The sequence below is a fragment of the Phalacrocorax aristotelis genome, chromosome 19, assembly GCF_949628215.1.
Source record: "Phalacrocorax aristotelis chromosome 19, bGulAri2.1, whole genome shotgun sequence".
NCBI classification, from domain to species: domain Eukaryota; kingdom Metazoa; phylum Chordata; class Aves; order Suliformes; family Phalacrocoracidae; genus Phalacrocorax; species Phalacrocorax aristotelis.
This window is the reverse complement of record NC_134294.1, coordinates 6,839,225-6,852,295: the sequence shown is the minus strand read 5'-3', so window position 1 is coordinate 6,852,295 and position 13,071 is coordinate 6,839,225. Positions and strand designations below refer to the sequence as shown.

At 43.7% G+C, this 13,071-nt stretch overlaps 1 protein-coding gene across 1 annotated transcript in view; it reads right to left on the bottom strand.

The window, feature by feature from the left end:
- The window catches only part of LOC142066351 (ATPase family AAA domain-containing protein 3), a 30,766-nt gene that overhangs the window by 14,861 nt on the left and 2,834 nt on the right, over positions 1-13,071 (bottom strand). The window contains exons 4-11 of the mRNA XM_075113664.1: positions 12,718-12,777; positions 12,280-12,349; positions 10,576-10,741; positions 9,826-9,895; positions 5,757-5,912; positions 5,471-5,527; positions 4,445-4,570; positions 1,916-2,040 (exon numbers count right to left, since the gene is read on the bottom strand). Of these exons, the coding sequence (XP_074969765.1) occupies positions 1,916-2,040; positions 4,445-4,570; positions 5,471-5,527; positions 5,757-5,912; positions 9,826-9,895; positions 10,576-10,741; positions 12,280-12,349; positions 12,718-12,777 (830 nt within the window). The remainder of the gene's footprint in view (positions 1-1,915; positions 2,041-4,444; positions 4,571-5,470; positions 5,528-5,756; positions 5,913-9,825; positions 9,896-10,575; positions 10,742-12,279; positions 12,350-12,717; positions 12,778-13,071) is intronic.

Sequence of the window (13,071 nt, the reverse complement as noted above, 5' to 3'; positions counted from 1 at the left end):
GGCAAAACAGACTCGACTTGGGGTGCAGCCCTTCAGGAACAGGCTGCTGCAGCGCGGGTCCCCCACGGGGTCACAGGTCCTGCCAGCAAACCTGCCCCAGCATGGGCTCCTCTCCCCATGGATTCACGGGTCCTGCCAGGAGCCTGCTCCAGCGTGGGCTGCCCACGGGGTCACAGCCTCCTCTGGGCATCCTCCTGCTCTGGTGTGGGGTCCCCACGGGCTGCAGGGGGATATCTGCTCCACCGCTAGCCCCCCTGGGCTGCGGGGGCACAGCCTGCCTCACCGCGGTCTTCACAGGAATCTCTGCTCGGGCACCTGGAGCACCTCCTCCCCCTCCTTCTTCACTGACCTCGGTGTCTGCAGGGCTGTTCCTCTCACATATTCTCACTCCTCCCTCTGGCTGCAGTTGCACAGGTTTCACCCCTCCCTTCCTGAATATGTTATCCCAGAGGCGCTACCAGCGTCGCTGACGGGCTCGGCCTGGGCCAGCGGCGGGTCCATCTCAGAGCCGGCCAGCATTGGCTCTACTGGACACGGGGGAAGCTTCTAGCAGCTTCTCACAGAAGCCAGCCCTGTGGCCCCCCCGCTACCAAAACCTTGCCAAGCAAACCCAATACATCTGCTTAAATACTCGAAGGTCACTGGAGCTTAGAATACTGAGGTATATGGACACACATAACCTTTCAGATAGCCCTTTTATGAAAGTCATGATCAAGTGTATAAAGTCTAAATGCACAGAAGTTTTTATAAGAGGAGAGAATAAGCTCAGACCTAGGCAGGTCTGTGAAAGAGAATTCTTTAGTGGAAGCATCCAGTAGTCTTCATCTAGCTGAGTATCCTTGTACCTCTTCCAACTTCTTTTCCTATGCTCACTTAAATTCTTACACCTTTCCTTCTATAGGTCCTCAGGGTAGGAGAAGCTTCAAGAGTTTAAATCCTTAGGACATTTGTTCTGCAAGTTTTGGTTTTTTTTTAAAGGGCAAATATAGAAACATTTAGATGATGAATATAGCAAGGATTAAAACAGACGCTGCAAGATAATGTCCATCTAAAGCAATCAGAGAACACATAAATCACCAGTTAGCCACATTTACAAAAGACCTGCAATCAAAACAGCACAAACAAACCCAAACTGACACCCACTGGAAGTTCCCTATTGAATTTTAATAACCTGGCTGGACAAACAACTTCTTAGCTACCTCTGGACTGCAAAAATCCATTTACACTAGTATGAAAATATTAGCTACGTACTTTTACAAAATCAGGGAGTCAAGATTTAGCCTCAGCATGAACGCTTTTCTGCAGATAAAAGTTTGCTTTTAAAGGTGACTGAAAAAGCACAGCAGCTTGTGACTTTTACACCTAACATCAATGCCTTTAGCATCTGTCTCCCCCTTACCCTCTTCTATTTCTGCTTGAGACTCAAAAGTAAACAAGAAGCTGGATCCAAACACTATCTGAGACTAAAATCTGAGAAATTGCAATAGGGAACATAATATCCAGAGAGTGTATACACCTGGTTACATCTCCATTTGTGCTAAGCCTTCTAACTACGGACAGAAAACTAATCACACTGGAAGACATGTGTCCCAGCGTTCAGTTGGGCAATCTCTCTCCACCTGCCTGGTGGGATCAGCAGAGAGACAAGCTACAGCTGATCTGGAAAATCTGAAGTAAGCAAGAAGGGTTTGAACGAGCAGAAGAGCAAAAGCTTTCAGCCTTTTAAATATTACTAAACAGCAAGAATTTACCCATTCTAGGAAGACTTTAGGAGATGTTACGCCTGGTCAGTGTTACCTCATCTGTGCAAGAGTATCATTCAGTAACAGAGAGATCAGGGGTCTGAACTACATCGTTGCAGTGAGTTTCTCCAAGCAAAAAACCAAACTCAGGATTCAGAGGAACCTCTACTTACCCTCTCCTGCTGGTATTTGCCCAGTCAAAGAGTTTATGCATGGCAGTAACTCCTTCCCGCCCCATGGGGGCAACATCGCCACCCGTCATGATGGCATAATCCATGCCGGAGTGCACAGCTAATTTCTGGAAGGAAACAAAACAGTGAGTTAAGCACTCTTCCTCTGCAAGTCCACGGAAGATGAGTAGTTTAGTCCTATCAGCATGCTTATTTGCAGAGGGTAAGTATGCTCTTAGAGAGGAGAGTACTTCTTTAGTCACTTAGGGGCAGCTTTTAGTACTGCTCTGAATGGAAACAGAAGAGAGAAGATTAGTCTTATGGCAATGCACGAAATTTTAATGCTAGAAGACATTGCTGAGGGCTCTTAGACCTTCATCTTTAACTTGTGCATTGTTTATTTCTTCCACTGTTTTCTTCACGGTCTGGTTTATAACTTCCTTCCTCTGTGCGGCAGAACAGGATTATAGTCTCTACTAGATGCTTCACTAATACAACTCAAAATTTTATTAATTTTAAAAAAATTTAAAACCCTGGAATTAAATGGTCAGTGAACCCAATGAGTATTCAGTCAAAATAACAGAATTTTCCCTTTGTGTTTTAAAGCCTGCCACAACTCATTGGTCTAGTGGCTACTAAGTGAAGGGTTTTGATTTAATTCCTGGGACATGCTGCAAAGACCTCCCTTAAGCCTGCAGGTAATATTAAAAAAAATCCTCTGATTTTTCACTAGGACAGAAAATGCAAGTCTATCCACAAGCAAGTTTGACAGGATGCAGCCAACACTAACCAAGCGCATCAGAAGAGCCTATGGCTTGCACTGACCGAAGTTTGCTTAGGCTGTCACGTCACTGCAGGGCAGAATTACAGCCTTGGCAAAGCCTCCCTCTACTTCAGCCCAAATAGGTCTAAAAAGAACTAGGTAGCATAGTAATTTAGCTCCCAGCTTAAACCTGCTCTCCATCTCACTGCAACATCTCAGTGGTGAATTAGCCCACAAATGCCTGTATGTGAAAGAACAGGCTTTGCTAGGATTTTAAGCCAATAAATGGGAAGATCTCTCTCCCCCCTCCATTTTAGGAAGCAGTTCACAAAGCAGCCGCCACCTGAGCCCTGCCGTAGTGACAGGCAGCAGGCTGGGCTAACGTACCATTAGCTGACCCAGACCTGGCGATCCAGTTCTGCTGAGTAAAGGAAAGTCATCTGAAGGTTAAAAATGAACAAGTCAACCCAATTAGATCAGCAACCCCAGCAAATCATGCTTAGCTGAATCCAACCAATTGTCTCCTGGGCAGCAGGAGGCTGGAAAAAAATCTTTGCTCTGCCCATTAAAACCACTTAGTTCCTGCTACTAATGTTTAGTGGTTTTTATCAGTTCAACAAAGCTAGAAGCTTTGACAGTTGCATCCAAATGTATTTGCATCTGTCTTAAGAACCCTGTCACACAGCATTACTACTTACCACCACAGACCCCTATAAGTCTTTGCCCTGCAAGAGTCAGAGAAGGCCACCATACTGTGACATGCTGCCTTTTTGGAACAGCAGTAATAGCAATCTGTATTGTCACTGACATTAACCCAAGTGCAAAAGTCACAGCTCAGAAGACAGTCAGCTTCCCAGCACAGTATTCTCTCCTCTCTAGAGCATACAGGTCCAATGTGCTCAGCCCTTTCCTCACCCTTATGCCTATCTTCCTTCTGACGCACTCCAATCTTTTAGTGCTACCACCACACCCCCTTGGAGATCCTCTGCTATTGGGGAAGAGTGTTAAAAGGTAACTTCTAGACTGTTTATTAAACTTCTACCTCCACTGCCAATTGCTTCTCTCAACTCTTACACTTCTCCCTTCTTCTCCTTATGCTGCTGTTGCCATTTCCAAGACCTGTCCCTCTCTGCTGGCTTTAGAAATCTGAACTAGGTGGCATACTGTCAGAGCAGGCAGCAAAAAACTGGTGGGGTATGGGGTTAATGTACTGATAGAGAAGAATAATTCAGCTTGCATCAGCATGTCAAATCTGTTAACTTGTTATCTGTTAACACTGTTAAACAAGGATATGAAACCTCAGATCTAGTGGACAAGCACTGACGAGCAAGTCAAAAATCAAATCCTGACTCACATCCGTGCAAAAACCATCCTGGTAGCACATACATACAGTGAAGCCATACCTATCTCCGCTCTGGGATTAGTAAGTGACAGCAGGAAAGACCCTATTTAGACAAGTGCATAAAATTAACAGTGGTGGAAACGAGCTGCCAGGCTGGTGTTGCGATTTCACAAGTCACAGTTGCCAAGTGCCTTTTCCAGATGGAAGGGCTCTTCTGCCTACGCTTAGCACTAGAATCCAAGTGACTGTACTAATTTAGAGTTGAAGCAGGGTGGTTGCCCTTTCCTCCCTTCCCAGCAGAGACACGAGAACACAATGTTATGCAATACCTCAGCAATAGATTTCAGGCTAGGGAGCGTGCTTAGACCCTGAGGTTTTCAGAGCACCCAGCAACACGAAGGTTGTCAGAATCTTGGCAGGGTTTTACCTTGGCAAAGAGCGTCTTTCCAGTGCCAGGGGGACCGTACATAAGGATATTCCTGTACAGGCTTTTGTTCTTTTTTGTATTTCTTGTTGCTATGGCAATATCTCTCACACGTGCTTCTAACTGTGGCTGCAAGAAAAGGGTTAAACTTAAGGAACAGAAAGTACCAAGAGACCTGCATCCACCAGCTTCACAGATCAGTACCAGCAAGAAGTAGGCAGCACTCATACAGTGTCAAGTTTTTAAGCCTTAACTTTAGCTGCTTATTACATCAGACCAGGGTCATTTCCCCTTCTGTGACAGGACTTACTCAACATCAAGTTCTGTCCACTTGGCTACAATTCTTTTACAAGAAAAAGCAGCAGTGCAGGGAGCAGTGCAGTGACTACTGTAAGAACTGATAACACCTAAATATTCACCTCCTGTTGGATATGCTGGGAGGGATACGTCAAAACGTAAGTGGTACTTTGCAGTACTAATTCTTTCATGTAAGTCATAAACATTTATATTCATGCTTATTACTGCATTTGTAGAGATACTGGGAGAAAGCTATTCCTGCAGGACCATTTTCTCTCAGCAGCTTCAAGAAGCACTTAAACTTGCCTGATATCCAGGAATCAAATTCAGAAGCAAATATACAGAAGCAGCTCTAATTAGCAAGTGAAGAACCATTCACAAGACAGTCAAATGCACATGCTGCTTCACCTTTTTGGCCTACGAGCAGATCCAGGCTCAATAACAAGTGGAACTCTGTATATTAACACAGTGGCTACAGAGAAAAACTGCAGCAGGGCAAGGACTGAACGAAGACTTCCTACTACTTTGCACAGAGGAAAAAAGGTTAACAGAGTGCTTAATGCATATCACACTGAAGACAGGAGCTTATTTATGGTCTCAGTGCCCCAAGGGTGCAATGTCTCCAGAGTTACTGGAATTACAGCTTTTGAAGTGAGTGTAAGGCAACAGCCATTCTTATTTAGGGTCTAAAGTCATCCTTCACAGACCAGGATAGCAAAATATAGTACTCACACTGAGAACAACTCCTTCAAGGGCATCCTGAGCCTTGCTGGTAAGACGCTTACCAACCTAGAGAGGACAAATTCAGTTACTGACATGTAGAAATCAACAAAAGTTTTGACAATGTACCTGGACAAGAAGGTCACATGAAATGACAATAAGCTCAACCCACCTATGCTATCTCTAATAGTATGTTTATTCACAGACCCATTGACAGCTCCCTGCCTAACACAGAGCTGCAAAAGGAGTTTTGCATCCTCATGGCTGAGTGCAACACAAAACCAAAGCTAAACTTTACCTTGATAGGATGCTTCAGTGCCTCCAGCACAGTAATGCGTGAAGTTTCTCTCACCAGGGAAGGTTTACCCAAACGTGCTTCTATATATCGCCCTGCTACTGCCGTGGCATTCTTGGCAGAGTAAACACCCACTGCCAGCAGGGTTAGGCCTGCCACCTGTGAAAAAAAAAGAAAGGGAGGGGAAGGGTTAGGAAAAACACCTGGTAAGGCAATGCTATTGTGTGCAGTGTGCCCTGGGGTGGGGAATTACGATTCAGGACAAATGCTGGCAAATATGGGTTTTCTTTGTAAGGTGTTTTATCCCTGTTCAGACAGTCAAGGTCTCGCTCCCTGTTCAGAGGGTATTTAGTGCTCTTGCATCTTGCGGTGTGAAAGGCAGAGGAAGCACAAGTAATGCATATAGTCATGCATCCAGAAGCGTGTACTCCCTGCTCAAAACATGTGCGGCTTTTCAGACTTCTAACTAAGTAGAGTATGTATTAAGACAAAGCCATCAGGCTTTGCTACAAACCGCTGGTATAAGCCTGCTATGAGAAAACAGTATCTCCCACAACGCTGAAGCTTTAGCTTCCAGTGTTATGAACAAAAGCACACTGGAAAAGTGGTACGGTTTGGTTTTTTTCCCAGGTATTCTGTGCAGGCAGTTAATAAGCCATCAGCCAGGTGCTGTCTGCCAGACTACCACTCACCATGTATGTCAAATTAAAGATGCCAAGACAAACATCTGAACCGTCGCTGCTACCAAGGCGGTACACAGTAGGGAACAAAAAGGACTAGCCAGAACCCAACACGTCAGGAAAACAGGTACTCAAGAGGAGCTTCAAAGCCAAAACCACCGTGAGAATTACCATCACCACATTAGAGGCTGTTCTTTCAGCAACCCCAGAACATGAGACATTCCCATCAATTTGCCAGCGAAGCAGAAAGACTCCAGACTTCATTGTGGTTTACGGTTGCCGCTCAGTTCAGCGCTACGTTGGCTCATGTTAAACCAAGAGCCCTGCAGGCAGCTTTTTCCGCCATAGCTAGCTGTCAGAATAGACAAGGAGCTGTGCTGACAATGCTAAAGACTCTCCAGGAGTTTGCTAAGAATAACGTTTCAGGACAGGATTTGAAAGCAAGACTTTACAGAAATCTTTAGCATATATAGGATTGTTTCCTTAATTCTCAGAGACGGATAGCACTGATAAAAGTTTTATTAAAAAGTTATTTTAAAACTTTACTTAAGGTGCACAAACATAAGCCTCCAGTTCCATCTGTTTGTGCATATGCGAGCAAGTCAGTTGATTTACCAGAAGTCCTATTCACCTGAAAATACAAGGGAAAGAGGGGCATTACTTTTAACCTGAGAGGTGTTTGGGAAGAAGCCAACTGTTCCGCGCAGTTTTGAGTGCAAGTAATCAGCTGTGTTCAGCTTACAGCTAGATGCCAGTAATTTGTATCAGAGCAAGCCCAGACAGACAACAGAGCAAGCTTTTAAAGGAAGCAGACTTTTATTACAAGTACAGAACAAGGTCAAAAGCCTCAACGACAACAAGGATGGCATTGTTTAATAAACCATGAGACACCATCTGTTCAGTTTCACTCTGCTTAAGCGTCTGACATCACCTTTGCTTTGGATGGAAACATAAACAGTTCAGAACTGTAAGTTCCAGGATGCAAACACTAAGACGATCTCCACACCTGATCCATCTCAGTTTACAGGGACGTTAGAACACAAAAGAGACTCTGCTTTTTTAGCAGCCTCCCTTTCAAAGCAAGGTACCATTACAAACGATCTCATGCACTCTTACACCACCTGCTTTAGCAACATCCAGGACTAAGCGAAGTTACAGGTTGATACATCAGATCCATCCAGGCAGAGGTAAGTATTTCAGACTTCTGGACTTCACTGATGTTCATGTTACAAGACACAGAGAAACACAGCTTTAAGACTAACAGCTATGCATCAAAATAGGAAAATTACTCAACTGTCACCTTCACAGAACCACCCAATTACTATGCCAACTCCACAAATCAGGCTGATTACAGTGCCTGTTTATCATGAGGTATCTAGCAAAGGGATGAATCTCTGACTGATAAGTAAAGTGAATTCCACTAAAAAACCCAACAAACCCAAAGAACTTTGAGCAGAACCTTTGGGGTTCTGCTTGGATGGGAAGAGGTAGGAAAAGAGCTGCCCTTAGAGCAGGCAGGAAGAGGAGAAAATCCAGGGCTAGTTCAGAGGAACCCTAAAATAAGTGGCTAATTCTTACCTTACAGCCATTTTTCAAAGCAACAAAAAATATGAGTTCCAGCTGTGTTACCTCCTTTCCAAAAATACACTACTTTTTAAGCTAAACGTCCCAAATTCACAAGACAACACCTTGTCAGAAGCAAAAATGACCATAACGCAGGAAACTTATCTGGGCCAAGAGAATATGCAGCTAAAAGCATCAAGCACTCATCTGCAAAAGGCTCTGCATACTTGCAGGTGTCCCAGGTACAAAAGGATCCACTAAAAGCATGTCTTGTGCTCCCCAGTGCGCTCAGGCAAAGTGCCTTTTGTATCAGCCTCTGTGTATCAAACTGGAGGGTGGAGCAGATGGTGGTAACCGACTTAAAGCAAAGTGTCCACTTTAACAAGCCACGCTACTAAAAATATATTTTCACTGTGAAGTTTTAAGTAGCACACTGGGAAACAACTTTATGTCCCTAAGAAGCCACTGCCACACTCTTTTGTCCTGTGAAAAGACATTGGTCCAGCTTTTAAACAACTTATTTAGCACACATAACAGTTCTCCAAACACTCCCTAAGCTACATGAAAATTAAATATAAAGTTGTGAGATAAGCAGCAAAGCCAGTTTTAGATCATGTCATGCAAGGTTTGAAGTTCCAGAGGCGAGGAGTACTGCTTTGAGGTGAAAATGGTACCCTCAGACTCTGTGATCACAGCGAGCTAACAGTCTGCTACCCGCCTGGTATGAGGGTCGCAGGCAAGTTCTTGGCAGCTAACTTGGTAGGAAGAAATTGCAGCTCAGAGACAGGATGCATGCTAATGGGGAATACCGAAGAACTTGTCTCTGGGGACTTAAAATTTCAAACCCTTAATTAAAGCGTTATTAAATTTTTAATGGTCATTTTTAGGGCCATTAAAAACTTAATAGAATTTGAAACCAGAAACTTTCATGATGCATTTCCTACTATTTCCTGGGAGACTGTTCTCAGAAATTCTTTACTGTAAGGGGTACACGATCAAAAAAATTGAGACCACTGGTTTAGAGGGAACAAACCCCTTTTGTGTCCACCAGATCAACTATTCCACATTTCCAATATACTTTGCTAATATTCCTAAAAAGACTTTTCCAGTTTGTAGTTTAACTGCAAACAAACAAAAGACATCGGGGCTGAGGGGAAGTGGGGATTAGGTCCGTTCCCAAAAAACCACCACTGGCAAAGAAGTCCTGTAACAGCAGTGTTAAACATTTCATAACGCTCTGTTCACCTATAAACACTTATAGATACTCATGCGTCATGAAAGTACAATGAACATCAATCACTAAAAAGCTGAATGAGAACTTGTCAGCTCAGAGCCTAGTCAAACGCAAAAATCTTATTCAAGATCTCAAAGAAAAAACCTGCAGTTATCTCTAATTGGCTCTTTGATAAAAGCCCTACTCCCCTACATACACAAGAGACAGCAAATTCTAGAACAACCTGTGAAAAAAAACCCAATCTGTGAAAGACTCATCTTTTTTTGCCACAGAATCTGCATCTATTACTTGCAATAGCTGGGAAACTTCAGGAAACATGTTTGTAAAGGTGATGGTGCCTCCAAGGACACAACAATTACCTGCCTTTCAATCAAAACCAGAACTTTTTGACCAATGAGAAACGAATTATCTTTACAGAGAAGACAAGAATTAATTTGAATAAAAATCTGAAGCACACCATCACCTTAGCTGAGGACTGCAGAGAGCACCAAGTGAGCAAATTCCTGCCACGGTTTAGTTTATCAATATATCAGAGCAAGGAGTTTAACACATTTACAGACTTCTCTGGAAGTTATCAATACATGTCACATCTTACCGTGGCCGTAACTTTATCCCAGTCTGTTACAAAAGCACGGAATCCTTCCCCAAAGATCATCCCAGCTGTCCTGTGGCAAGCAAACAGCAAGGCAAGCAGGAGAAGAGAAAGGGATTTAAAAAACTGGATTGAAACAATTTACAAGACAACTTTATAACTATCTTCAGAACCAGGCAAAGCTAATTGAGGGGTCACCTGGGAACTGCAACATGAACAAACATAGCAAACACATTTATAACCATCTGATATCTATACCTGATCTGGGATTAAATCCAGAAAAAGCATTTGGCATTAAGATGGTATCAATTTCTTTCTTTAATACATTATTGGTGCTGAACTGGAATAGAAAGTATTTAATTCTAAAGCATTTTCAATTCAAAATCTCAAAGGACCTAAAATTAACAAATTACAAATCTAAGTGCCTGCCCCTTTGGAGATAGACCGCTTTGAACTTTTATGGCATATGTTCAGAAACTGAAAGAACTTAAGAGAGTTTTCAGAGTAGCTGAGTCTCAAATCTTAGTGAATAAGGCTTGAAGTAATCTGTTAGAAAAATTGCCTAAAATTTAAAACTCTATAAATAGTCTCTTTGGTTCACATTCGATGACAATGTTCAGAGTACAAGAGCGTACAAACTAACTTCTGATATTCCTCAGAGCTTAGAGGAATAAACGGCAAGGCTTCCTACACGATGGGAGCAATCTGCAAAAGCAGCAATCAACCCAGGCCCTTCTCCTGGCTTGCACATACTTGAGGGACTCTAATACTGTTTGGCGATGTTCAGCAGCTTTTAAGCGGATCTGTTCCCGAATGATGTCTGCATTCTCCCGCTCAGCCTTAGCACGGGCTCTCGCCTCTGCCTCGACACGCAGCATTTCATTCTTATGCCGCAGCTCCATCTCTCGCTCTATAGTTGCTAAAAAAAAAGAGAAAAGGACAATCTTTTGGGCTGGCTTAATCCCAGGCAGCAGGCAGGTGAAAGAGATGCATTGCTTCCTAACAGCTGTGTGGTCCCATAGCAGCAGACCTCAAGATCTGAATTCCCTCCCACCCTCCCCCAAAAGGCAGCAAACCAGTAGAATATTACAGAAAACAGACAAGGAATTTTCCCTCTGTGCTCAGGGGGTTCACACACCAAATAGGCGGCCTTCTCCAGATGGCACGCTGCAAGACAATAATCATGCTTCAGTTCTGGAAGTTCATCACCACAGATATTGTTCAGGGCAAACTCTAGCCAGACACAGGCTAGACAATGAGGGATAAAGCAACAGAGAGGGAAAAACCACAGTGCCAGGCACTGCTGCTGTTCATCAACGTGATTTCAGGTAGGAAGGGTGACATGCTACTGACAATGAAGGACAACACTGGGCAAGTAACTACACACAGAGTAACGCACACTGCCTGTAAGGGAGAGAAGCAACATGGAGTTGCCTGTAAAATGCTGTCCCAAACAGGATTTTGGAAGCTCTGTTACTTCAGACACACAGAATCGCAAAAGACAAGATTTATGTGAACGGAGAATGAATGAGAAACCTAAGAACAACCCAGGAGATGAGAGGAGGACCGCATAGCCAGCACCCACTATCTCCCATGACACTGCAAGAAATCCTGACTGGACCACCCAGCCACTTGATACCCGATACCCATCTTGATACCTGAACGCTGGATGGGCTCCCTTGACATTCACATCTTAGTGCCTATGAGTAGGTGGGTACTACAAGAGTAAGACCGCCCTCTCCTACAGGGTTTCACCATTGAGCTGTTATATGGTTGCTATGTTGTATGCTACCACGCTCCCCTCAAAGACACAGACAAACACTGACAGTACACTAGATGGCAGCAAGGAGTGGACAACATAGCAGTTCACATCTGTGTATGGCACAAACCAGCCTTCTGATCCCATCTGGTCATACACAAATTGCCCTACACTTCTAAGCCATGTGCCCCAGTGGAGTCCCACTGGAGTTCTGCAAACCCAGTGATTCTGGTGATTCCGCCACAATGAAAAGAAACAAAGCAAGTTTTAGACAAAAACTTAATTTCTCAGCTTTCAGTTTCTACACGAAACAGTGAATGGAGACTAGGTGACACAGATTCAACCGTTCCTCCCAGAAGCTATCTTATTTCTCTTCCTGCCTCAAAACTGGTTCTATTTTAGATTGTATCAGTATAACAGCAGAATTTCAGCTGCAGATCAGGAGATGCTGACAGTTCACTGGGCAATCCAAGTACAACAGAGCAGACATTTAGGAGTGCAGCCTTCTAAAAACTAGTCTTGGAAGCAATTTTCAGTTCTAGTACTACTGGGATTTACCTGTTACTTGCCAATATGATGTTAACGCATGGCTCTAATGGAGCATCAACCGATATGGACATGGAGTCAAAGATCAGTAGTACAGAGGATTCATCTGCCCACCCGCTCCGTCACTAGCTAAAGATAAATTACGAGCTTACCACGCCTCATGGCTTCCTGCTTCTGCACAGATTCTTCCTGCTTCCTCAGATTCTCTTCATTAGTAAGTTGCTACAGGCAAAGACGACAGCGGAAGATGCATCAAAGTTGTAAGAACTCGGTCAAGTAGGTATTTGTGTAAGCTTAAGTAATACAAATGTTTTCAAGAAGCTAGTTCTCAGGTTGAAGTGCATTCTTCCTCTGCCCATCTCCCAGATTCATACTCTTAACCCCATGCTCCTAGTTGCTTTGTCCTAATTCCTGACCTTTGGTTTGCCTGGCCAGCACTGTTGATGCCAAGCAAATAGTACAGATGAAAGCAACTCTGCCTGGCATCAGCCATCTGGCCAGCACAACCGGGCACAGCTCCAGATCACCACTTTGACTTAAGAAAGCTACTATACAGCTCCCAGATGGGTTAGAGAAGGAAGCTATCATACCTGTTGTCGCATCTGTTCATCATAGCGCTGCCTTGCCAATTTGTCCTGGTATTGGGCTCGCTTAAAAAAAAAAAAAGGCAATAATCAGAATGTAAAGATTAGCATTTAAGAGAGAACTTAGTCCTAAAGGCAATGAGGTTTGAAACATGCAGGGGGAAAAACCAGAACAAACACAAACACACCCACCCCAAAACAAAAAGTAATCCCCGTTTGAATATGAACAGGGCAAAGCTTGGGGCAAAACATCCTTAGCCAGTGCCAAGAACTTCTCTATGCTATCTATACAGTCTGACTTCATTTTAAGGTAGCACAGACATAAAAACAAGGAACAAGTGTTCCTTGGCCCAGAAAAGG